A 23,173-nucleotide genomic window follows, 5' to 3' on the forward strand; every position below is an offset into this window, starting at 1 on the left:
ATTATATTCGACATGTTTTTTTGAAAATATTAAGTTTTACTGGTAGAAGCTCCATTAAAAGGGCCCAAGTACGTTCGTTTTCGATCCTGTATATTGCATGTATTAATTATCAATATTATGCAGATATTACATTAGAGATACATCTATTACGTAAATTATGTACACGTTATATATAAAGGTCACAGTGTATTCTAGCAGTTTTTCTGCGGTTAATAAAACCGTGAGCTTGGACGAACTGGATGCAGTGGTATTGAAGAAGCACGCATGTGCTGCGCCCATCGTGTGTTACATAGATTTTCAATTAATTCAAGATTACAGCTGCAACTTAGTACCTACTTTGGTATTACAAATTTAAGCCGTAAGTAATTAAATGAATAAGTAATTACAAAATATATAAATAAGGTACTGAGTAAGTACAATACTAACTTTAATGATACCAATAAATTAATCATATTTAACTCTTTTAGAGAAGGAGGTTCTCCATTTGTCTGCATTTTTTTTATGTTGGTTACTTCATAACTCCGTCAATTATAAACCGATCTTCCAGATTCTTTTTTAACGTTAAGATTTTCACTTTCAGATTAGTTCCATATTAATTTTATCAAAATCTGTTCAATAGTTTAGTTTTAAATCAAAATAGCTAATTTATCTTGCCACGATTGAATTAGATTTTTTTTTTGTGGAACACAATCTTACACGATGTCACTAATTCCATTATCCACAATCTTCTCCTTTCCTTGTATAGGGGGATTATCCTCTGGTGTCAAGAGTTTCTAGACCGCCTTCGTTTTCATGTGTATTTGTAATAAATTAAATCGTTAAGATATTTTCTAAAGTATAAATATAAATCGATTCGAGTGCCTTGGATGATTGATGATACGACGATATTAACGGATAAGCTCGTCAATTACTAATCTAACTCGTTCATCAGGGATCTAGTGTTTCCATATTATTCTTAAGCCACCTCGAATAGAAAGAGGTTTTCTCAATTCACCTGAATCGTTTTGTTTGTACGTTACGAGATTGCATCGTTAACTCGGATCGTCACGATAGGCTAACTGATCTGCTTCATCCTCACCTAACATCCTTCACTGGAGCCTTGCCGGTGAATAGCGCGGGTGGGGTTACCATTCCATTATCACCTATTAAAAAAAATTGCATATTTACAATTGATAAGGTTTGTTCTTAATTTTGTGACGATATTTGAGACTACGCCCGTGACTATCGGATTACATTGCCAATTCTGAACAGATTTTCAAAATTATTTACCTCCACAAAGCAAACACTGCTTGTTCAGAAACGAAATTTGTATACAAACACATGACTTGGCAGGAGGAAAAGGTATTGAATTTAACAGCTTCAAACTGATAGGATATATTGCTAGCAATACTAGGCGCGGTTCCCCCTGGAAACCATCGTATTTAATTCTTGTGAAATTCATTTTCACTCTCACCTATCATCTCTCACTGGTACCTCACCAGCATACCTGGCACAGGCGAAGTTACCATTCTATTTTCATCCATCAAAAAAAAACACGATTTGGTATTGTATCTTTGAGATATCTCGTGGTTCAAAGCCCGTGTATTTTGCTATGATTAGTCAGTTTTTTCGCGAAACAATATTTACTTATTCTATCATGCTGCTAATTACTTAATACGAGGTTTGTCCGGAAAGTACGTATAAAAGTTTTTTAAAAATTTTATTTTACAATTATTCAGGTAAATCAATTTTATCCCCTTCAAAGTACTCCCCCTGTGACATAATGCACTTGTGCCAACGCCGTTTCCACTGTGAGAAGGCTCCTTGAAAGTCCTCTGGTTGTAGGTTTCTCAGCTGCCCCGTCGTAGCTTTTTTTATCTCATTTATGTCCCCCAAATGCCGCCCCCGAAGTACCAATTTGGTTTTTGGGAACAAGAAGAAGTCACACGGGGCCAAATCCGGCGAATAGGGGGGGTGTTCGGTCACCGTAATGGAATTTTTACTCAAAAACTCACGGACAACAAGAGAGGTGTGGGCAGGGGCATTGTCGTGGTGAAGAATCCAACGCCCCTCTCGCGCCAATTCTGGACGAACTCGTGCCACACGAACTTTGAGGCGTCTGAGCACATCGACGTAGAATTTTCCATCAACTGTCTGGCCTGGAGGGACGAATTCTTGATGGACAATCCCCCGAACATCGAAAAAAACAATCAACATTGTCTCGGCCCTCTCTGAATCTTTTTAGCCACTTGTGGACGGTTGGTTCCTTCACAGCATCATCCCCATAAACTGTTCTGAGATCGGCAAAAATTTCACGGCCATTCTTGCCGAGTTTCGAGAGAAACTTGATTACGACGCGCTGCTCTTCAACGGAAGCGGGCTCCATGCCGACGGGGTTTCGTTAAGAGGTAACTTCACAGATGGCGTGACAAGCCAGTTCGCACCGCACGGCGGTCAGACCAGAACTGAAGCATTGTTAGGGACATAAGGAAGGGGTCCTGCGCTTACCTGGCCTCCCCACTCCTCTTTCTCGCATTCCAGAACACTTTTATACGAACTTTCCGGACAGACCTCGTAGTTACACATTTAAAAAAAATTGTTTATATTTCTATGTAAAATATATCATACTTATTTATCAAATACATATTTTATTTTTCTATTCCAGATGAGAACTCCATACCGTGGATCTACATTGACAACTATATGGATATTTTTTATTGCCTTAACGCCAACTATTATCCAATCCATTGAGCCAATATTATCTTTCATGAATTTCATTCAAGAAGGTACTATAAATCACGAAAACGAACCACCTGATCAACAAGTACCTCTCTCAGAATACGACTTTATAGTCGTAGGAGCTGGTACAGCAGGTTGTGTTCTTGCAAATAGATTAACGGAGATTCACGATTGGAAAGTGTTACTTGTAGAAGCTGGAGAAAATGAAAACTACCTTATGGATGTTCCTCTTTTTGCCCAGTATCTGCAAAATACGCCCGCGAACTGGAGATACAAAACTAAACCCTCCGATAGGTACTGTACCGGTTTTAAAAACAAACAATGTAATATGCCGCGTGGAAAAGTAGTCGGAGGATCCAGCGTATTAAATTACATGATTTATACCAGAGGAATGCGAGAAGACTACGATAGTTGGGAGGCAATGGGCAATGAAGGTTGGGGATGGGATGAAGTATTGCCTTACTTCAAAAAGATCGAGAATTTCGGTATACCGAAATTTGATAATGAAAAATATCACGGTTACAAAGGATATCTTAATGTAGAACATTCTACTTTTCGTACGCCAAAGGCCAGAATGTGGGTAAAAGCAGCCCAGCAATTAGGCTTCAAATACGGTGATCATAATGGACCCAGTCCATCCGGAGTATCTTATTTACAATTATCAATGAAAAATGGAACTCGACATAGTTCTAGCAGAGCTTATTTACATCCAATAAACAAAAGAAATAATCTACACTTAAGCAAAAGTAGCTTAGTTACTAAACTCTTTTTTGACGAGACTAACACCAAAGTAATAGGTATAGAAATAGAAAAATTTGGTTTAAGATACAAAATATTAGCAAAAAAAGAGGTAATTATATCTGCGGGAACTATTAACTCTCCGCAACTTCTGATGTTATCTGGAATAGGACCTAGAGACCATTTAGAGTCATTAGGAATACCAGTAGTCAAAGATTTACATGTGGGATATAATTTAATGGATCACATAGCTGCTGGGGGATTACAATTTACTGTACAGCCGCAAAATATATCAATAAGTACAGGGCATATCCTTAGACATCCAGAGCTTATATTCGAATGGATGAAATCACACAAGGGTCCACTGGCACTACCTGGAGGCTGTGAAGCGCTAATTTTTTTGAATTTGCAAGACAAATTCAATCCTCTGGCTTGGCCTGATTTAGAATTATTATTTATTACTACGGGGTTAAACGCAGATCCAGTATTACCAATTAATTTTGGATACGAAGAACAATTTTATGCTGAAACATATGGCGGGCTAGGTAATACAGAATCATTTTTAGTTTTCCCAATGTTAATGCGTCCAAAATCCAAAGGAAGGATCTTGTTAAAAAGTAGAAACCCTAAGGTACATCCAACGATTAACCCGAATTACTTTGAATATTCTGAAGATCTGCAAAAAATTGTAGAGGGAATTAAAGTGGCTATCGAGATATCGAAACAACCTGCCTTAAGAAAAATTGGTGCAAAACTTTACAGTACGCCTATTAAAAAATGCCTGAAGTATGGGCCATTCGGCAGTGATGAATATTTCGGTTGCCAAACTCGAACGTCTACTTATAACATTTACCATCAAAGTGGTACATGTAAGATGGGAAATAAAGATGACCCAACGGCAGTTGTAGATGCAAGACTTCGAGTTCATGGTATAGAGCATCTAAGAGTGATCGATGCAAGTATCATGCCAGAAGTAGTATCGAGTCATACAAACGCCCCAGTGTACATGATTGCTGAAAAAGGCGCAGATATGATAAAACAGGACTGGGGAGTATTGTAATAATAATATCTACTGTGTGTATTGTGGAAAAAGTACATGGATAGTAAATGAGTCATCATAAATTGAACATATAACAGAATAGAACAAAATAAAAGCGCCTTGTAAATGTAAATGGGCTTATATAAAATCACATTCGTTCAGAAGTATATTAATAACTTTAACGACACATTAAAGTCAACAGAATATACTTTTACTAGTAATACTTAATTTTTTGTTTTATATTATTGTCCTGCGATTTTTTTGCCATTTATAGGTATGTATATAGTTTCTAGAAAGTTTCATACGGTTTCAATGTTATAATTGTATGAAAAACCCGCGCGGTAACCATTCATATAGTTGCACACTGATATATAAGGAATTTTCTACATATATCAAAACTGTTGTGTCTATTGAGACATCAACACTAGGTAATATTACATAATGTACATGTATAAAACTTGATATTTCTAAACGATTTTTTAATAATACGGTATGGACTCTACATGCAATAACATAGTACCGAGAATGACCCGAACCAGCATTATAAAGCGGATCCCGCTTTTACATAGCAGGAAAGCTGCCATTGTTAAATTCGAAAAAGACTAGATGAGTACTAGAAAGCAACGATATTTTTTTTTATCTAAAATGATCAATTTTTTTTTGTTTTATTATAATTATCATTGTGTATATAAAGTGAGAGGCATTCGGAATGTCATTATTTAATCCCCAACAAAATCAAAACCACTTTAAAATAACTTTTAAGCATAGGTATTTAATTTAAATAAATTATATTAGACTATCTATTCTTCAATGTTTATAATAAAATAATATTACTACATCTTAATTGGTTTATTAACAACTAGCTTTATTGTCATGGTGTTGAATAACCTAATAAACTTCCTCATGAAATGAGTTATCAAATGCAAAAAGAATTATTCTAATCCAACTGGTATCCCAGAGATAAATCCCAGAGATTAGCGCGTTAAAAAAAATCTGCTTTATACATTGCAGTTAAATGAAACTAGACATTTAATGTCAAATTGCAATAAGCTTTAACGGGAAAAAGAAAATAAAGAACAAATTGTTTTTATGTATTTATTAATAGTTTCTTTGTTTTAAATTATTATAAAAAAATGTTAGCTTTAATGTTTAAGGGATAGTGATTACTTGCTTTGTGTTTTTTCTTAACAATGGCATAATATTCGAATATTATACTTATAATTATAAAATAAATTCAATAGGTACATTACAATTATTTTTATTTGTTATGATGTGATGAATTAATTGTTTGTAAGAGACTACTACTAAAAAGAGATATGTAGTAATTTTACCAAGTTACTACAATTTCTATATAAACTGATAATAATTACTGCAGACTTATAAGTGAAATATATTGAACTTCTGATGTAAGTTTCAAGGATATAGGATGCAATTCTGGATAAAGATGGTTGTAAACAGCCACAATTAGCAGTACTTGGATTCATCGGGAGGCCTAGGACAGGAACTAACAGGAACTGGGGTTGTTTTTGTTAGGCATAAATAATTTTCTGTAAACAGGAAAATATTTTACATTAAGTTCCCTGAAGTCACACACACACACACACATACACATAAAAAAATCTGATTTCAATAAATATACATAGCTGTTAGTATATTTCTACCCACTTATTTATAATAAACAATAAGAATAAAAACTATAGACTCAGATCTTATGGACATGTAGATAATAAGTTATGACAAAACATTAATGCCCTGTGTATTAAAAGTCTTGAGAATCATGTATGTAAATATATCAAATTTAATTCCCCATGTTACTTTCCCAACCCATGTATCAACTGAGATGTTACAAATACTTACTATATGTGAAGAGTGTAATAATAAACATGTCATCCAGTTTTACTCAGGTTATTAAAGACAGGAAATATACGAGAATATAAAACAAAATTAAAGTAATATTGTAATGTTCAGGTTCTCAATATTCCGACTAAAAATAAGCATAATAATAATGTAATAAAAATATACTTAAATAACATAATGTGTAATTAATAAAGTATAATAAAAAGAGTTGCCTCAACCAAAATTATATATTTTTTATACTATAAAGGTGGCAAATAAGCATAAAGCCCATCTGATGGTAAACAGACACTTTAGCCTATGGACATCTGTAACACTAAGGGTGTTATGTGCAAATTACCAACCCTAAAGAAACCTTAATATACTCTTTATGAAGAATCCCATACTGTAATCTATATGGAAAACCTCGGCAAGAAGTTCATTCCACAGCCTAAGCATTCACAGGAGAAAATTATTTAAATATTAATAAAAAAATTACTTTTATTTCTTCAAAACAAGTAAAAGCCAAAAATTACCATTCTAAATTGCCTGAAAAAACTTTAATTTTAAAAAGGTGTACTACTAACACTTAAATATCACTAGACAAAAATCTAGCAAACTCTCAAATGCAGTATCTAAAATCCAAAATCAGTTCTAAAATATATCTATATTCACCTCTTCATTTCTAATTAAATTGTAAAGGAATGAATACCCTTCCTGCTTGTGTTTCCAGATAAATAAAAGCTAGGACTCTTCAACTTAATGGTGAATAAGTATCTTCTGGATAAGCACACTTCATACTTAATTGTACCATCACTTACCATTAGGTGAGGTAAAATTAAGTGCAAACTTGTAATAAAATAAGTGTCTTTAAATATACTATAAATAAGATCATAAACCTAAAAAGCACCTATGTATACTTCTTAAAAAAGTGCAATGTTACTACAACAGTAACAGAAGAGAGTACAGTGGTTTTAAATTCTGTAGATATGAATCACTGTTATCATATCAGTAGATAATAACAAATTTGTCATAACTATAGATTTAATTTTATACTGAATGTAGTTATAAAAATTACACATATAGCCATGACAAATACTCTTATGAATATAATTGCATCAGTTATAATCAGTCAAGATTAGTCAACATCACCAGGTTAAACATTAATATTTGACCTTGACACACGTTAGTATAATGGGATGAGTTGGACTTAATATTGCAATACAAAATGTAACTTTTTAGGATATTCATGTACTTTGTATATAAATTATACTTATTCAGATGCATAATCGAGAAAAGAAAAAACTATTTCTATTCTAAGATAATGATATCAATTTAAATAATTCAAGTGTTTGATTTAAAATGGTAAAATAAAATACTGCACGTTGATAATATCTATTATACTTAGTATATTATTGGACGTTTAGCTTACAATAATCATACCTACAAATTATAATTATGATGAAAAAGCAGGAAAACTGCAACTATAAAGTTTAAATATAATATTTTACCTGACACAATTAGCGCCTCATTAGGACCGACGGTATGAATATTACCCATGTTTTTTCAGTTTTTAAAACAAAGACACTGGACACTATTTGTTTAATAAAACAGTTAAATTTATCATAAATCAATAACAAAAACAAAATTCACACAGCGCGCCTCTGTTTAATAAACATAATATACTGTTTTTTTTTTTTTTTTTATTATTCGTGACCAAACCTATGAAACCATGTTAATACCTTTGTAAACGGTCTCATTCTTTTTAACGCTTTAAAATCTATTGATACTTATAAAACACAAATGGAGCTTTTCTTTTAATATGTGAAAATAAAACAGTGACCTCGCCTGTGCTATCAATATACACTGATGGAGCACTAATGAGACATGATAGGTAAGAATAAAGCGGATTATAGTCCATCGTAACAAATTCAACAATTATTAAATACGATAGCTTTTAGGGGAAACTGCATGGAAGTTAACCTAATAGTTTGTTAGCAACTGGAGCAATTAAGCCCATTACTGAAAATTCCTCCGATACCAATTGAGCTAGATACTATTTTTTAAATATAAAAATGTCTTATTGCTATCTCTATTACATACATACATACATATCTGTCACACCTGTCTCCCATTAGGGTAGGCAGAAACAATGGAACACCAAATGCTTCGATTCAAACAAACCTCTTTTGCTTCTTCCACATTCATCAATCTTTTCATACACACTCGCCGGTTACGGGTACTTTTAATTTGGCCCTTTGCTATCTCTATTATATTTTTGAATCATCACTTATCTTTATTACCGGAATAAAGTATTAGATTCATTGATTCATTAATAATAATATGTATTAGCATTGTTCAGTGGATAAATTTCACAATCAATATCAAAGTCGAAATGCTACATTTAAGAATATTATTTTAGTACTTGACCATCTATGGCAGATATTACTTCATGTAAAATTTGATATTTGACCATAGTATTTGACAACACTGCTGTACGATGCCAATTGCCAATGCTGTCAATGCTAAGCCTTTGCTTTAAAAAAAAAGTTACTTTTAATTTGTAATGGCGGATGTATAGGTTGTGATTGTTTTTCCAAAGAATTTATTTTCCTGATACTGTTAGTTAAAAAAATTGCACTTATTATTTGTAAGTGCTGGCCTATTTTATTTCTTTTTCGAATTAGATTTAAATAACAATTTTATATAACTCTTATAAGATTTTGTTACCCACTTTTTTACAGTTTTGTTTAATGTTTCACAGATTTATCGTCTTTGCATTAGTTTAGTTTTCAAAAATGTCAGACACAAGTGACTTAGACCGCCAGATAGAACAGCTGAAGAGATGCGAAATAATAATGGAAGCCGAGGTTAAGGCGCTCTGTGCGAAAGCTCGTGAAATTTTAGTTGAAGAAAGTAATGTACAACGGGTTGACTCTCCTGTGACGGTATATTTTTTAGTATTTGTAGGTTATTAAATACCTAGTAAAAACATTGTTTCCATAAAAAGTCTGTAATAGTCATTTAATGGTTTAAATGACTATTTCTATGACGACTTCCTAAGGCTACACTGCCATATAAATGGATCCATTACCTTTTGTGTTTTTCTGTGCAATTTTTGTTTGTTCTTGAATGATAATTCTTTATAAGAAATACAGTTGGGTAAATCTTCATGAGATATAACAATAACTCTGAATATATGGTCTGGTATATCTGAAGATACAGTGTAACCTGGTCGAAACATAGAGGTAATTTGAGTAAATGATTGTAGTTTACTTAAATGATCATATTCATTCCTATCTTCTTTAAACCATAATATTATGTATCTATTAGTATTTTTAAGGCTTGTTAAGAATGCCTGCATACTATAGTAGGTTTTGTTCACCAAATAATAAAAAAAAAATACATTTATTTTGTTGATCCAAAATATATTTAAGCATCTACAAGAATGTAGGAATGTGGGAAATATTTGTCAATTTTATAAACTATTATATGTAGTATAACATAGTTACTTATAAAAGAATTGTTGAAAAATTTTGTATATACTGTTTATTTTGCCTCATTTTTATGTTAATCATGTAATATTTATACTCAACAGTCATTGAAAATTCCAATTATAATTACAAATTTTGAACTAAGTACTCTGTCTTTAGTGGTAGGTTTATATGCAATGACTTTTATAACTAACATTTTAGTTTACTAACAGAATTTCTGAAATAATTACTCAGAAACATTGAAAATTGTTGTTTTTAATATTTACCATTTTAATAAGCTAAAGAAATAAAAGAATAGAATACTTAATATAATTTTCTTCTTGTTGTAATATGTATATAATCTTATTTCATTCTATACATATTACAACTATCAATCTTACTATCTGTTATCATAGTACATATCTAATAAATAATATAAATGATTGCTTAATAATAAATAAATATTGGATAAACCTATGTTCAACAGGGGATGGTGATTCTTTTTTATTAATAAAATATTGATTCACATATTCAAATGTTGTTAATAAAGGAAGAATTTTGGAGATCCCTCTCGCATATATAATACTGATACACTGGTAACCTCCCCCCCCCCCCCCCATTTTGCAAGTGTTCATGGCATTTGTAACAGACTATTACCATGTTTACTTCCCTGGAAAAAAATTGTAGAATATTAATTCAATTTTTAATTTTTAGGTATGTGGAGACATACATGGCCAATTCTATGATCTGAAAGAGTTATTCAAAGTAGGTGGTGATGTTCCTGAGACAAATTATTTATTTATGGGCGACTTTGTAGACAGAGGATTCTATTCTGTAGAAACATTTTTATTACTACTAGCATTGAAGGTAATTATTTTAAAGTTCTTTTTTCTTCATAAATAATTACTGCAAAACAAAGGTGTTATAAGATTTTGGGAAAAGACTATTTTGCAGAACCTTTCATCATTGGCTTCTTCTTTATTTAAGTAAACCTTATTCATAGCAAAAAATAATTAGTAACACTGGTTCGAAATTGGCGAGAATATTGCATAACATACAAAAAAAAAAATATTAAGGATTTTCTCTTAAGTATTTTTCTTGTCAAAATTTTTAGTTTCATTTAGCCTATACAAGATGTGTATTATTCCAGTCTTCTTTGTTGCAATAAGTTTCTTGCTGTCGTAATTTTATTTATTGGATGTATATGTTATTACTTGGGCTATTTAAACTAACAAGTTCACAGGTACAACTAAATAATGATTGCAGTGAACATGGGAAGGACATAGTATATTTTCTAGTTTACTATACATATAAATTGTAATAATAAATAACTCTGATTCCCTAGGTTCGCTACCCAGACCGGATCACATTAATTCGCGGCAATCATGAGTCTCGACAGATCACACAAGTGTACGGTTTTTATGATGAGTGCCTCAGGAAATATGGTTCAATCACTGTTTGGAGGTAAATAATTGTATTGTTGATTGTGATGCAGATTTTCATGAATTTTTGACCTAATGAAGAAATATAACTTTTTAATCAAATCATAATATATTTTTTCACATGGGCCTAATTTCTACCACCACTTTAGTGTTGTTTCCATTGAGAAGTTTCCAATTACAATATAAAATTATAAGGATATAATCATTAATGTCTATTTGATCTTAATTTACACTTGACACATTTCCTCTAGCCATTCTGAAAGAATAGGTTGTTGTAGGATGCATAGAGACTATGCGTTCATCAACATTTATACAACAATTATGTGTATGTCATATTCACACAACAAAATAATTTTAATTTTAAATGATACTTCAGAAAGGAGGAGTATATTAAATCAACTTTATTTTATTTTTTTTATTTATTACTCGCCACACCTTCTCATGAGTGTACTAAATTTTTACTTTCTGTACGATTTTTCAAACAAACCTTATCTTTACGATACAAATACAACAAAAAAATGTTAACCAAATAGATGCAGTGGTTCTGATGTGATGTTCTTACATATAGTCAGCAATTGATTTTCATTTATATATTATTACTGAATTTACCATAACAACTTCTCCAATTGTGAACTCATATTTATTAATTTTTTTTTTTTGTTTGAACATAAACATAATGTTATTAGATTCATTATATGGTATTATTCTTTATCACTAATTACTTTTTAAATATGCAACTTCTAAGTTTATCTCTTCTGTTTATTAATATTATTAAAAATATTATTTCAATAGGTATTGTACAGAGATATTCGACTATTTGTCCCTGTCCGCGATCATCGATGGGCGGATATTCTGCGTGCACGGTGGCCTCAGCCCATCCATACAAACGCTCGATCAGATCCGCACGATCGACCGAAAGCAGGAAGTGCCTCATGATGGACCAATGTGTGATTTGCTGTGGAGTGATCCCGAAGGTATTACCACTTTTTTTGTTACCCCTATGTATATGAATATTTATGTCTACAGGCAACAGTTACCAGTTTCTGTCATGTGCGCTGATAGCTTATTTTCCTTTCCAAGTCGCATAAAACTTTATCAAATAGACAGAAATATTTATCCTGTAGGAAGAATATCTATTGATAAGTCAAATTATTGGTATGTTATATCACTTTGATTGCGACTGAAGTTCCAAATAGTAGATACGTAATCGCAGAACTATCAGTTTATGTAATTTTCAAAATATTTCAATCGAAAATTTTTGGCAATTGAATTACGTAATTGGTTTGCTATTCCGTAAAAGATAGCCCACGAGATGTGCTGTTAGACAAACGAAATTATTATACTATTTTCTTTTTAACTTTTCTATACAAAGTAATTGTCACTGATTTGGCTTTAGTATCCAGAATACTGTCATGCATATTCAAATTGAGGAAACTAGTAATAACATGCTATTGCAGTATGGAGTCACCCATCTATTATATCATACATTACTTTGCTTATCTCATTCTCTGATGTGTTTGAAAATTTATTTTTATGCATCTGAAATGAAAACACTGAATCTAGAAAACCCTATTTTAGAAACCAAACACAGTACATAAATTGGTTATCGTATTCAAACTTTTGAGAGAGAAAATGAAATAAAAAAAAACTGAAAACTAATTTTATTATCTTTCTATTTGTAGGCATGAGCATGCTATATTGCGAATTGTATATTCTTACCTTTTTTTAAATATGTGGTAGTCTGTAATTTCACAAAAACAGTTTTTCTTATTGGTATAGTTTCATTATTCTGCTAAAATTAATTTTGCCAATTTTTTAATTTGATGCCTGCTAATATGTGGCTCCAATGATTTTTGTATTGAATGATAATAAATGGTAATCCCATCTGTACTATTTGTTTACATAGACGTAAAAACAGAAAGCGTGTAGGTGGGGTGTAGTATAGCCACTATGGGATGACATACATGAGAATTAAGTCAGGTTAGAATGAATGGTTTCTAAAGAGACTGCGTAGTGGCGTTCGGGCAGAATATAGCAACGGTGATCTCTTGTCTGCTGGTTAGAAAGGTGCTTCCATTTGATTACTTAGACTGGTGCTTACAATATTTTTAATTCGACTTTTCAGATACACAAGGATGGGGTGTATCGCCCCGCGGCGCGGGCTACCTATTCGGCTCAGATGTAGTGGCACAGTTTAACGTGTCGAACGACATCGACATGATATGTCGAGCGCACCAACTAGTAATGGAGGGATACAAATGGCACTTCAACGAGACTGTCCTTACTGTGTGGTCCGCGCCCAACTATTGTTACAGGTTAGTATAGGATAATTATTATTCTATATGCCTATATTCAGAACATCTTTAAAGCCTAACTGCGGTTGCTAATCCGCCAGCCAAGCGTGGCAACTACTGGCAAAACCTCCTAAGGGGGAGGCTTATGTTCAGCAGTGGACAGTTAAAGGCTGATATTATGATGAGATATTTAAAAAAAATGATGAGTGATTTTAAATAGAGCAATAGAAATAAAAACAATATTGTCTTGTATTTTTTGTTCGTCTGTCTACATATTTTTTTGTTCTCGCACCACATACAAAATACTGCATCAAATTGCATGCTGTTTTTATAGCTATGTTCTTTCAGGAACCGATTTGTTTTATCCCAGTACTTCGTTTATTTCAGTCTATTTCACATTGCTTTTTTTTTCCAAAATCCATGTGAAAAATCGCGGAATTGCAGGATAAAGCTGGTAAATTCTTTAAAAAAGAACGTTCATCAATATACTTGTGCCCCAGTCACGCAGACGAAGTCGTGGATAAAATATAGTTATTTATATTTGTGTTATTTTATTTATCTATTTGAAAAAGGCACACCAATAATATATGCATTATACATAATTTAAATAACATTTTCTTGTGTACGTTGCTAGTATGCATACCTGTAACAACATTGACTATAGATTATATGCACATAAATGTCACAATATTATTAATTAAATTTACAATTATATATATATATAAAATTCAATTATAATTTTAAATTTTATATTTACTCCTATGTATATTATTACAAACAGATGCGGCAATGTAGCAGCAATATTAGAACTAAATGAAAATCTTCAACGCGATTTCACGATATTCGAAGCGGCCCCGCAGGAGTCCCGCGGTGTGCCCTCCAAGAAGCCGCAGGCCGATTACTTTTTATAATGTTCCATTTAATAGACTATATTAAGAACCAATCGACAAGCATCTAGTATTACGTTTTCTATGTAGTGACAAAACATTTCAATGTGGAAATATTTTTATGTGATCCTAAGACTGGTAAGTGTAATGTGTTGGAATTTAATTTTTACATAAACATTTGGTGTGTGTTGCTTCACCATGTAAGGTTTCGTTTGCGGGGATGCGAAGTTACGTATGGCAGTTAGTGGGATTTTTTTATTGGGTGATAATGGAATAGTAAACTGCTTGTGCCATCGGTATACACTGGCTGGTCAACAATAAGGGATGATAGGTGAGGATGATAAGGTAGGTCAGCTAGCCCGTGGGGGTCGTTTCTAGGGGGAACTGCGATAAAGTCGAAAGGGTATATTGCTCGCAGTGAGGCTACTAGTTCCCAGTACTAACAATCCAGGGGGAAGGAATTATTAGTAAAACGGACTACCACTCCCATTACTAGCATTATACCCTGTCAGGTCAACCTCCACATGGGCCTCCCTGGAAATTATCGTGCTGAATTCCTGGTGTATTCATCACGATGGTCTAACTAACCTGCCTTTTCATCACTGGGTTTACCGTTACCGCAGGCGGAGTTACCATTTCATTGTCATCCATTAAAAAAATACTAATAAATCTCCCCTATAATTATTTTTCCAAGTGCCAAAATTTTTGTTACCAATTTTTTTGTATTCTACTTAATGTAATAAATGCGAAAGTTTGTTACTCTTTCACATAAAAACTACTAAACGTGTTTGAATGAAATTTGGAACACGCGTAGATTATATACTAACTTAGCAGAACACTTTATGTACTGATTTACACGGGCGGAGCTACAAGATACAGTTAGTATAATAATAAGTGTCAATCACACCAATTGCTACTATGACTATTTACTTATTTTTATTCGGGATATTTTTTTGCATAACTTTTATAAGGGTACGTGAATCTGAAGGTTTTTTCGTATATCGTCTAACTTGTGCCCGCACGATACGCCTTGCGAAATACCGCATCTCTGCTAACGAGATCTAAGTAAAGAGGTTGCAAATAGTGTTCAGATATATATTCACTTTATATATATATATCGTCATAGTCGTAGAATACTGACGGATCTATATATGTAATATTTGTCAGATCCGTCAGTATTTTACAACTATGACGATATATATATATATATATAGTCTTTAGAACGTGTAAAACTGGTTTAATACGAAAAAAAATTAAATGTGTATCCTTAATTCTAAACCATATTTATTTCGATCTAGTCTAGGTCAAATAAACAATTGTTCTTTATGCAGTATATATAGCTATGACCACTGTCATTAAAATTTCTATTTGAACATCATCTGATTATAACACCGGTAGGGCTTCAACTAGGCCACTCATTGTATTAATTAAAAAAATATATGAATTAGATAGCTATTCCAATCAGCTCGATTTTGCCGTACTGAATTCCGGCTCTCTCCCCCTCTCCCATTTGATATGTCTGTAAATGGGTCGGAATCCATATAAAGTGGGTATATGATAATTATATACCCACTTTATATGGGTAATATATATACCCACTGTATATAATATACTTTAACACAGATTGTGTTAAGCGACATACTTATCAAAATATGTAATATTGGTTTAGAAGATGATAGAATCGTAAATCGAAGTGTATTTCAGAAACACTGTAGAACAGTCAGACATTGACAATCTTTGTGCCAACTTATATTCAATATTAAGAGGCTCATTCGAATAAGAATTGCAACTTGTCGGACTTCATAACTTTTCACTAATTGTAAACTTCGAATTCATGTTTAAATTATTGCACTTTTCTATAAATGCATTATTTATTATTGCATTTATCACTAGATAGGTTATAGCGACGTTTTGGTTTGTATTCGGAAGCGCCTCTTAACTATTATTTAAACTACAGTCAATTGTCAGTATTGTGTTGAGTTTTAAACGTCATTAGCCACAAATATAGTTAAAAAACTATATATTGTAATATTTATAAAAAAAAAATTGAAAATGTATGATTGTAAGTGCATTGTATGTAACAGGTGAAGTCACATCGATAAGTTTTAGAATGATTTGAATTCATAGATATTGTAAAAGAGACGAGAGATTACAATAAATTTCGTTTAAGAACGTTCCTACATACTTCTAGCGATGTCTTATATTATTTGTCAATATTCAAAAATTATTTTTAAACTTCTAAATTAAAAGAAAATTCTTTACAGAAGTATTATGATAATCATAAAGTACAATTCTTATTAAACTATCACTGAAATTTTGTATTTTGATAGTAAAGAAGTGTTTAGAATTTTCGAAATCAAAATATGAAGTAGTAACAAAATTTTGTGTTGTAAGTATTTGCCATAAGAGTACTTTTCAACAGTCTTCAAAAAGAAGGAGATTCTCAAATCGGTTATATATTTTTTTGTTTGTTACCTCATAACTCTGTCAATTGTACACCGATTTGGAAAATTCGTTTCTGTGTGAAAGCATATACTTACAGATTCGTCCCAAAGAAATTTTATCAAAATCGGTTCAGTAGTTTAGTTTTTAAATCAAAAGAACTGCTTTTATCACAATTGAAATCGGTTTTTTTGTGGGATACAATCTTTAATTATTACATAATCATTTAGAACTGCTAAATTTTTTTTTTGTATACTGTGGTATTAAAGACAATGCCAAACTGGTAGGTATGAGTGCATTTAATACCATGTTTGCATAATACTGTTTTATCACAACGGACTTATGTAACAACGTGCAAGTTTTATAGTCACTGCTGATCATCACATAAAAATATGCTAATATGTGTGTCAGTTATTTAGACTTTTGTTTACGAAAACGGTACAACGATTAAGCGAAAATATATAACATACCGCTTTAAAAAGCAAAATAAAAAAAAAAATTAGGATGAAAAGTTGTAATAGTATTTATTGTACATTTCTTCACATAAGATGCATTTTAACCTTTTTAGAATTGTCTTAAGCGAGTTTTATTATAATCTGGACTGTAAAGCGATTCTAAATCACTGATATTATTATTCAAATAATTTATTTGCCCGAAATATGGGTAATTGGACTGTTAAAGTACTGTATATAATATATACTAATAAAACGTGATATGATTAAATAAAAAACTGGAATCCGTGAATAATTTTTGTTTAAATAACAGAATGACCAATTGTTGAGTGTCAAGCCACCTGATGAAAAGGGACAGCCCTTACATACAACCCTGAGTCATTATATCACGACTTTAGAGGACTAAGTTGTTATACATAAGATTTCTCGTTAGTAATATAGTAAAAAAAATATCCAAAAGGATTATATTAAATATATCCATTCATAAATATGCTTGGGTCTGACCGAATTTCTGATTGTTTTGTGAACATATAAATCGATGGTTAGTTTTTATTTGTACAACATATTGTAATGCAACCAAAAAGTTAGGGTACATTATAACTCGTCAGCTTTGTACACGGCACACCTATGAAACAACAAAAGCATAGTAGCAGTAAGCAGGCGCTGCGCGCTCGCTATCTCTTCCCCTTTAACACAATCCACATAATTTTTACGGGCGTACGCCGCGCTCTGCATTAAGGAGTACCGTGCATGAACTTGACAGGTTATACTCGTATAACATAAGAGATTTAAATATAGACATTTTCTCCTTACGTATGAATTAGCATTACACTGTATCAATAAGTTCTCACTGTACGTTTTAGATAAGATGATGTTGTTAAATCAACTTACTAAAATATAATTTGAACATGTGATGAACAATGAATAGAGTAGGAACGTTGCATTAGTTAAGTATTATGTAATCATAGATTCAAAATAATTCAGAATATGTTAATAAACACCCGACGAATAAATAATAATATTATATTAATTGTGTGAAATCTCCCACAGTATGTTTCGCCTCCTAAGAGGAGGAAATCTATTCGTACTACATCTAATAGGCGGCTTAGTATAGGCTTTTTCTATTGCTTTGTCAGTGATAATATTGTATTTTAATCCCAAAAGGATTGAGATCTAATATTATGATTATTTAATGGTAGGTGTTTCTTTAATAAATTTGTACAATGTAACTTGAACACTGCCGTTAATGTAATCCACTTTGAAAGCACAACGCACTGAATTCAGTAAATGTAATATTTTGTATTTATAGTCTGTGTTCTAAGTATGCTATGCATCATTTTGTCATAAAAAAGCAAAAAATAAAGTAGCTAGACGTAAACTTGTCAATTAATTTTTTTTTACATTAAAATTTACATTTCAGTCTTTTCCGCTGATTTCTTTAATTCTTCTTAGAAGAGCTTATTTTTCTGTAATAAAACGATGCATAGAATACCTTAAAGGTTATAAGATTGGAAAGTAAAATTGTTGTATAATATAATAAATAGAAATAAAGCCTCTTGAATACATTAATTGTCATCTGCATAGGCCTAATTTTAGCAGTGCCCGAGTTGAAAGAAAATGCAATGAAATTGTATTTTTGGTTCTATTGTCACCTAGGAAAAACTAATATTTTTTTTCTTGACATGTCAATTATTATATTGTATTTTTCTTTATATTTATCGTGGTAAAAATAAATTTAAATACAATTTCACCCTAATAATAGGATACACCCATATAACCCCATACTTATGCCGTAACTTGTTGACGTTTATGATGAAAATACATACCACTTCTGTGCAAACAGGCTATTTTTTTGTTTAAATTTAATTATTATACGTAAATAACTATTGTATGGATAATACAGTATGGGAGTGTTTATAGATTACTAATACTTGCAACAGGTCTGACCAGAAACACTAGCAAATAATTGTAATAATTATAAAATTATAGGAATAAATACAGTCAGCATCAGATATCAGGCGTTCAAAATACAATAAAAACAGTTAAGTGTCTTGTCAATAATGTGTACAAAATAAATTATCATTTTAGGTATCAAAAGGTATATGTAAAGGCATGTGATTTCATATTCTTTCTAAAAAATCTATATTTCTATTCGTAATTAATATCTAGCATTTAATTAATGATTTATTTTATTTTGCGAATTAAGCTGTGGCTATATACAAGAAACAATCTAATGTTGTATATTTTGTAATAGGCAAAATGCATAGCATTCCAAGCAAAACGAAATGCAAAATTTTGTAAAAAAATGTGACAATCTGTAATATTTATCTAAAAAATGAGAAGGCATATTTGTAATATATGAATATATATATATATATATATATATATATATATATATATATATATATATATATATATATATATATATATATATATTATTCCAGAAAACATATATATATTTATATAATAAAATATCTTAGAAAATATTGTTCAGAATAATTGTTGTTAGATTGCATTCTTTCATAGAAAATACTGCGATAATACATGTTTCATTAATTCTACTAGTATCACCTGTATAATTGCTATACTAAAATATTGTATTTTTATACAACTTAATAAGGCAAACAAATTTCTTGTTTCAAATTCTTGAATTTACAAAGTATTTAAATATCAAATGTCTGTGATTGAATCTGATTCTGACTGTACTACTAAACCCAATTCAATATTACCTTCATAGCTGTCACATGTTGAAAATTGGGACTCCTATTTATTTCTTATTTAATTTTATTACAATAAAATGAATCTTCTTTTTTTATACAAATAAAATGAAATGCCATTGTCACAATATTGTATTAATTATTTACATTTAAATCACAAACTCAACAAATATTTTTTTATAACATGTAGCTTACCTAAAAAGTGACTACTATTGCCCATGAGCACTTACAACATTGGAAAAATTGAAGACGTACTATGAAACTAAAATAAAATGTGCTGTTGTAAAATGTGCAGGTTACAATGTTGTATTGGTTTTCAGTGTAACATTGAATCATCCCAGTATCAAATTTAATTTGAAATATTTTCCATTGCCACATCTCAAACTTGTGTACATATATTTAGTAATGAATTTGTTTGTTTTACACTGAAAACAAAATAATAAATATGCCCAAGACTAACCCCACACTATATCTCATCAGAATGACCAAAAGAATTTAGCCCTTACTGAGAATAAAATTTTTGATAGGCTTGTACTTCAATGAGCATAGTTTAATGTCATAAAGGTCATACCTAGTGCTTAATACTACGACACTATAAAATTGTACTACACAACTCTGGCAATAAATCTCCACATTTTGTTGCTATTTTAATATCTGCAATATTGTCAGCTCTCGTAGGACCTATATTTAATATGGCAACACATTTATTTTCCTCTTTTGCTTGCAAAATTATTCTATAACTTGAATATACTGTTAGACTTGAGCCCAGAACAAAGACAGCTTCACTTGAAGAGACTTCATTCCTTACAACCTCCACTCGAAGTTTTGGAACATTATCTCCAAAAAATACTATGTCTGGTTTTAATGGGCCTTCGCATTTGGGGCACAAGGGCGATCTGAATCTACTCTCTTGTTCCTGTAAAAATATGAAACCCAATTTAAATATTCAAATGTATTTAATAAGTCTTGTTTGCTATTAAAAAGAAATTATTTGTTCAGAGATTAGCTTAATAAACATATTATTATTAGATATAATAAAAAATATGTGCAATTATAATAATTACCCCATTAAGTAGTCAGAGAAATTTGACAATTGTTACTCAAGTTGTATACTAAAATATGTATCTATGAAATAAATGAGAAATCAGTCTCAAAAAAAGAGTTGAAAATTGATAATCACCTTGGTGAGATCAACATCCCCATCTGGTCGAATCATACCAAAATTATTTTCCATGTCCAGATTATCTCTCAACAATTTCTCTTGAAGCTCGGTCCTACTGACTTCATATGGACAGTTTAAACACTTCACAATGTAACCTGTTCCATGGAGTTCAATAACATTTTTGGATCCAGCTTTATGGTGCAACCTATCAACATTTTGGGTAACTATTGATGTCACTTTTCCTGCCTAGTGGGGAAAAAACAATATAGTATTCAATATATCAATGATAAAAAAAAACAAACTGTATATTAATTGTCTACTTGGGTACCTCTGTTTATTTCTGTCACTAACTAGTTGTTTAATATATTTCAATTTATAAAGTGGGATATGATGGTGACATTAAAAGATATAGAGACATACTAATATAGTCCTCAGGATACATGACTGCTTAAAATGCAAAAATGATTGTATGTTTATTTTGGAAAAAGTTAGAAATACTAATACTAAACTGTGCTTACATTACACTATAATGAATGCATGGATAATTTAAAATTTAATTTTACAAAAATAACAAAAACAAAGCCAGTTACTTTGATTCAAAAACTAAACTATGATTTTGATAAAATTTCTGTGAGACCAATCTGAAAGTTGATCCTTTCTGATAAAAAAGAATTTTTCAAATCAGATTATAAATGGCAAAGTTATGAAGTACTTAATAAACATACTAAAATAGAACCAAATTAAAAACTTCATTTTTTGAAGTCAATTGAAAATAAAACACCTTTTGAATAAAAAAATCTGTTATTCACACTGAAATTGATTACAGCTTAAAAATAATAATAATAGTAATAATAAGTTTAAAAATAAATAAGATTGATATGTAAAAATAATTTACCATTCCTGAATTGAAGTGTGAAATTTAATTAAAGAAGCATTCTGAAAGCTGAAGCATTCTAAAAAGCATTCAGTGAATATGAGGATGGTTATGAATATGTATCTTTTCATTTGTTATAAATGCAGGACATGTTTCTAGAGCAACTAATGGTAGTCGTGAAAATAATGACAAGGCTATTCATCATTCCTGCTATAAATGAGTTTTATAAAAAATGGATAGCAAAATTTGTAATATTGTATGAAAAATTGTTTTGTTATCAGCTATCAAATGTAACTATGCTGTTAGGACACCAACAGACCGTTTTAGCTACATGCCTTTTCTAATTCATTTATAGAGTAATGTACAGCATTAGGTTGTATATTGCTAAACCTTGGCCATCCAATAAAGTTCCTTGCCCAGTACCTCTGTCGAACTTTGGGGTACTTCACAAAATCCTGATACTGAATAGGCTTGTGATTACTGCGAGCATATAAACCTACTTCTTCTGATCTGTAGTCCGGTATGCCTGGATTAAAGAAAAAACTAATAGATGGAGGTCAATGAAGAGCTTTATTTATTGTTACTTCTATGTGATTAAAATCAAATGGAATTTACCTGACTCTGTGGATATTCCAGCACCAGTTAGAATAAGTATTTTATTATATTTAGTAAGAAATTCCTTGAGAGTTTCAAAATCCTTGAGATCGGGCGGCCTGTGTTTAGGAACGTATACAATGGATCTAGATAATGCTCTCAAATTAACAGTCATAGATAAACCACTTTGTAACATTTTTGTTTGTAGAAATGTAAAATTTATGCTTTTATTAAAGATAAGTTAGGTAAAAAAGTGATGGCTTTTAAAATTTTATTTGATGACTGGTATAAATAATTACAAAATTTAGATATTGATATAATCATCTGACATCTGTTCACAGATTAGAGAAACTAGAATCTGTTCCTCACAGATTAGAAACATGGTTATATAATAAGAACTAAGAACAAGGAATTACATAGAAGGAATGATAGAACAAAAACTTGTAAATTATATAGTTGCCTCCTTTCTTCTTATGCAAATATAATTGGAAAAAGAGGACGAAAGATT

General features: G+C 31.2%; 4 protein-coding genes and 1 long non-coding RNA gene across 6 annotated transcripts in view; 2 read left to right on the forward strand and 3 right to left on the reverse strand.

Annotated features, from left to right (window-relative positions):
• Positions 1 to 8,016, reverse strand: part of LOC113515226 (flotillin-2) — a 293,605-nt gene extending 285,589 nt beyond the window's left edge. The window contains exon 1 of the mRNA XM_052896153.1: positions 7,840 to 8,016. Coding sequence (XP_052752113.1) covers positions 7,840 to 7,888 — 49 coding nt within the window. The 5' untranslated portion in view covers positions 7,889 to 8,016. The remainder of the gene's footprint in view (positions 1 to 7,839) is intronic.
• Positions 207 to 4,550, forward strand: LOC128200949 (glucose dehydrogenase [FAD, quinone]-like). Its single transcript, XM_052896145.1, has 2 exons — positions 207 to 358; positions 2,645 to 4,550. Exon 2 carries the CDS (start codon positions 2,645 to 2,647, stop codon positions 4,514 to 4,516), a length of 1,872 nt encoding a protein of 623 aa, XP_052752105.1. The 5' UTR covers positions 207 to 358; the 3' UTR covers positions 4,517 to 4,550.
• Positions 5,742 to 7,366, reverse strand: LOC128200951 (uncharacterized). The gene is made up of 3 exons (XR_008252981.1): positions 7,150 to 7,366; positions 6,353 to 6,479; positions 5,742 to 6,042 (listed from the first exon to the last, which is right to left on the reverse strand). It is a non-coding gene; the product is annotated as an uncharacterized LOC128200951 (long non-coding RNA).
• Positions 8,017 to 8,827: 811 nt separating the features above from the next.
• Positions 8,828 to 15,840, forward strand: LOC113515036 (serine/threonine-protein phosphatase 4 catalytic subunit). Its single transcript, XM_026899165.3, has 7 exons — positions 8,828 to 8,978; positions 9,093 to 9,276; positions 10,516 to 10,668; positions 11,147 to 11,265; positions 12,036 to 12,217; positions 13,369 to 13,558; positions 14,319 to 15,840. The coding sequence occupies exons 2-7, from the start codon at positions 9,127 to 9,129 to the stop codon at positions 14,446 to 14,448; spliced, it is 924 nt and encodes a 307-aa protein (XP_026754966.1). The 5' UTR covers positions 8,828 to 8,978; positions 9,093 to 9,126; the 3' UTR covers positions 14,449 to 15,840.
• Positions 15,841 to 20,152: 4,312 nt separating this feature from the next.
• Positions 20,153 to 23,018, reverse strand: LOC113514989 (NAD-dependent protein deacylase Sirt4-like). Of its 2 annotated transcripts, none has more exons than XM_026899100.3 (4): positions 22,687 to 23,018; positions 22,495 to 22,597; positions 21,216 to 21,402; positions 20,153 to 20,951 (listed from the first exon to the last, which is right to left on the reverse strand). In XM_026899100.3, the coding sequence occupies exons 1-4, from the start codon at positions 22,859 to 22,861 to the stop codon at positions 20,628 to 20,630; spliced, it is 789 nt and encodes a 262-aa protein (XP_026754901.2). In that variant the 5' UTR covers positions 22,862 to 23,018; the 3' UTR covers positions 20,153 to 20,627. The 2 variants fall into 2 exon arrangements, with proteins under 2 accessions (XP_026754901.2, XP_026754900.2); XM_026899099.3 differs by having other exon boundaries at positions 22,462 to 22,597.
• Between the last annotated feature and the right edge of the window lie 155 nt (positions 23,019 to 23,173).

Source organism: Galleria mellonella, unplaced genomic scaffold (genome assembly GCF_026898425.1).
Source record: "Galleria mellonella isolate WM207_F2 unplaced genomic scaffold, CSIRO_AGI_GalMel_v1 utg312, whole genome shotgun sequence".
Classification (NCBI taxonomy): domain Eukaryota; kingdom Metazoa; phylum Arthropoda; class Insecta; order Lepidoptera; family Pyralidae; genus Galleria; species Galleria mellonella.

Excerpts from the sequence above, each read along its gene's own strand:
- LOC128200949 (XM_052896145.1), top strand. The coding sequence starts at position 2,645 with ATGAGAACTCCATACCGTGGATCTACATTGACAACTATATGGATATTT.
- LOC113515036 (XM_026899165.3), top strand. The coding sequence starts at position 9,127 with ATGTCAGACACAAGTGACTTAGACCGCCAGATAGAACAGCTGAAGAGA. Across the intron at positions 9,277-10,515 it reads GGGTTGACTCTCCTGTGACG|GTATGTGGAGACATACATGG; the intron begins GTATATTTTTTA and ends TTTAATTTTTAG. Across the intron at positions 12,218-13,368 it reads GCTGTGGAGTGATCCCGAAG|ATACACAAGGATGGGGTGTA; the intron begins GTATTACCACTT and ends TCGACTTTTCAG.
- LOC113514989 (XM_026899099.3), bottom strand. The coding sequence starts at position 22,861 with ATGTTACAAAGTGGTTTATCTATGACTGTTAATTTGAGAGCATTATCT. Across the intron at positions 22,598-22,686 it reads TGGAATATCCACAGAGTCAG|GCATACCGGACTACAGATCA; the intron begins GTAAATTCCATT and ends TCTTTAATCCAG. Across the intron at positions 20,952-21,215 it reads GGGATGTTGATCTCACCAAG|GAACAAGAGAGTAGATTCAG; the intron begins GTGATTATCAAT and ends ATATTTTTACAG.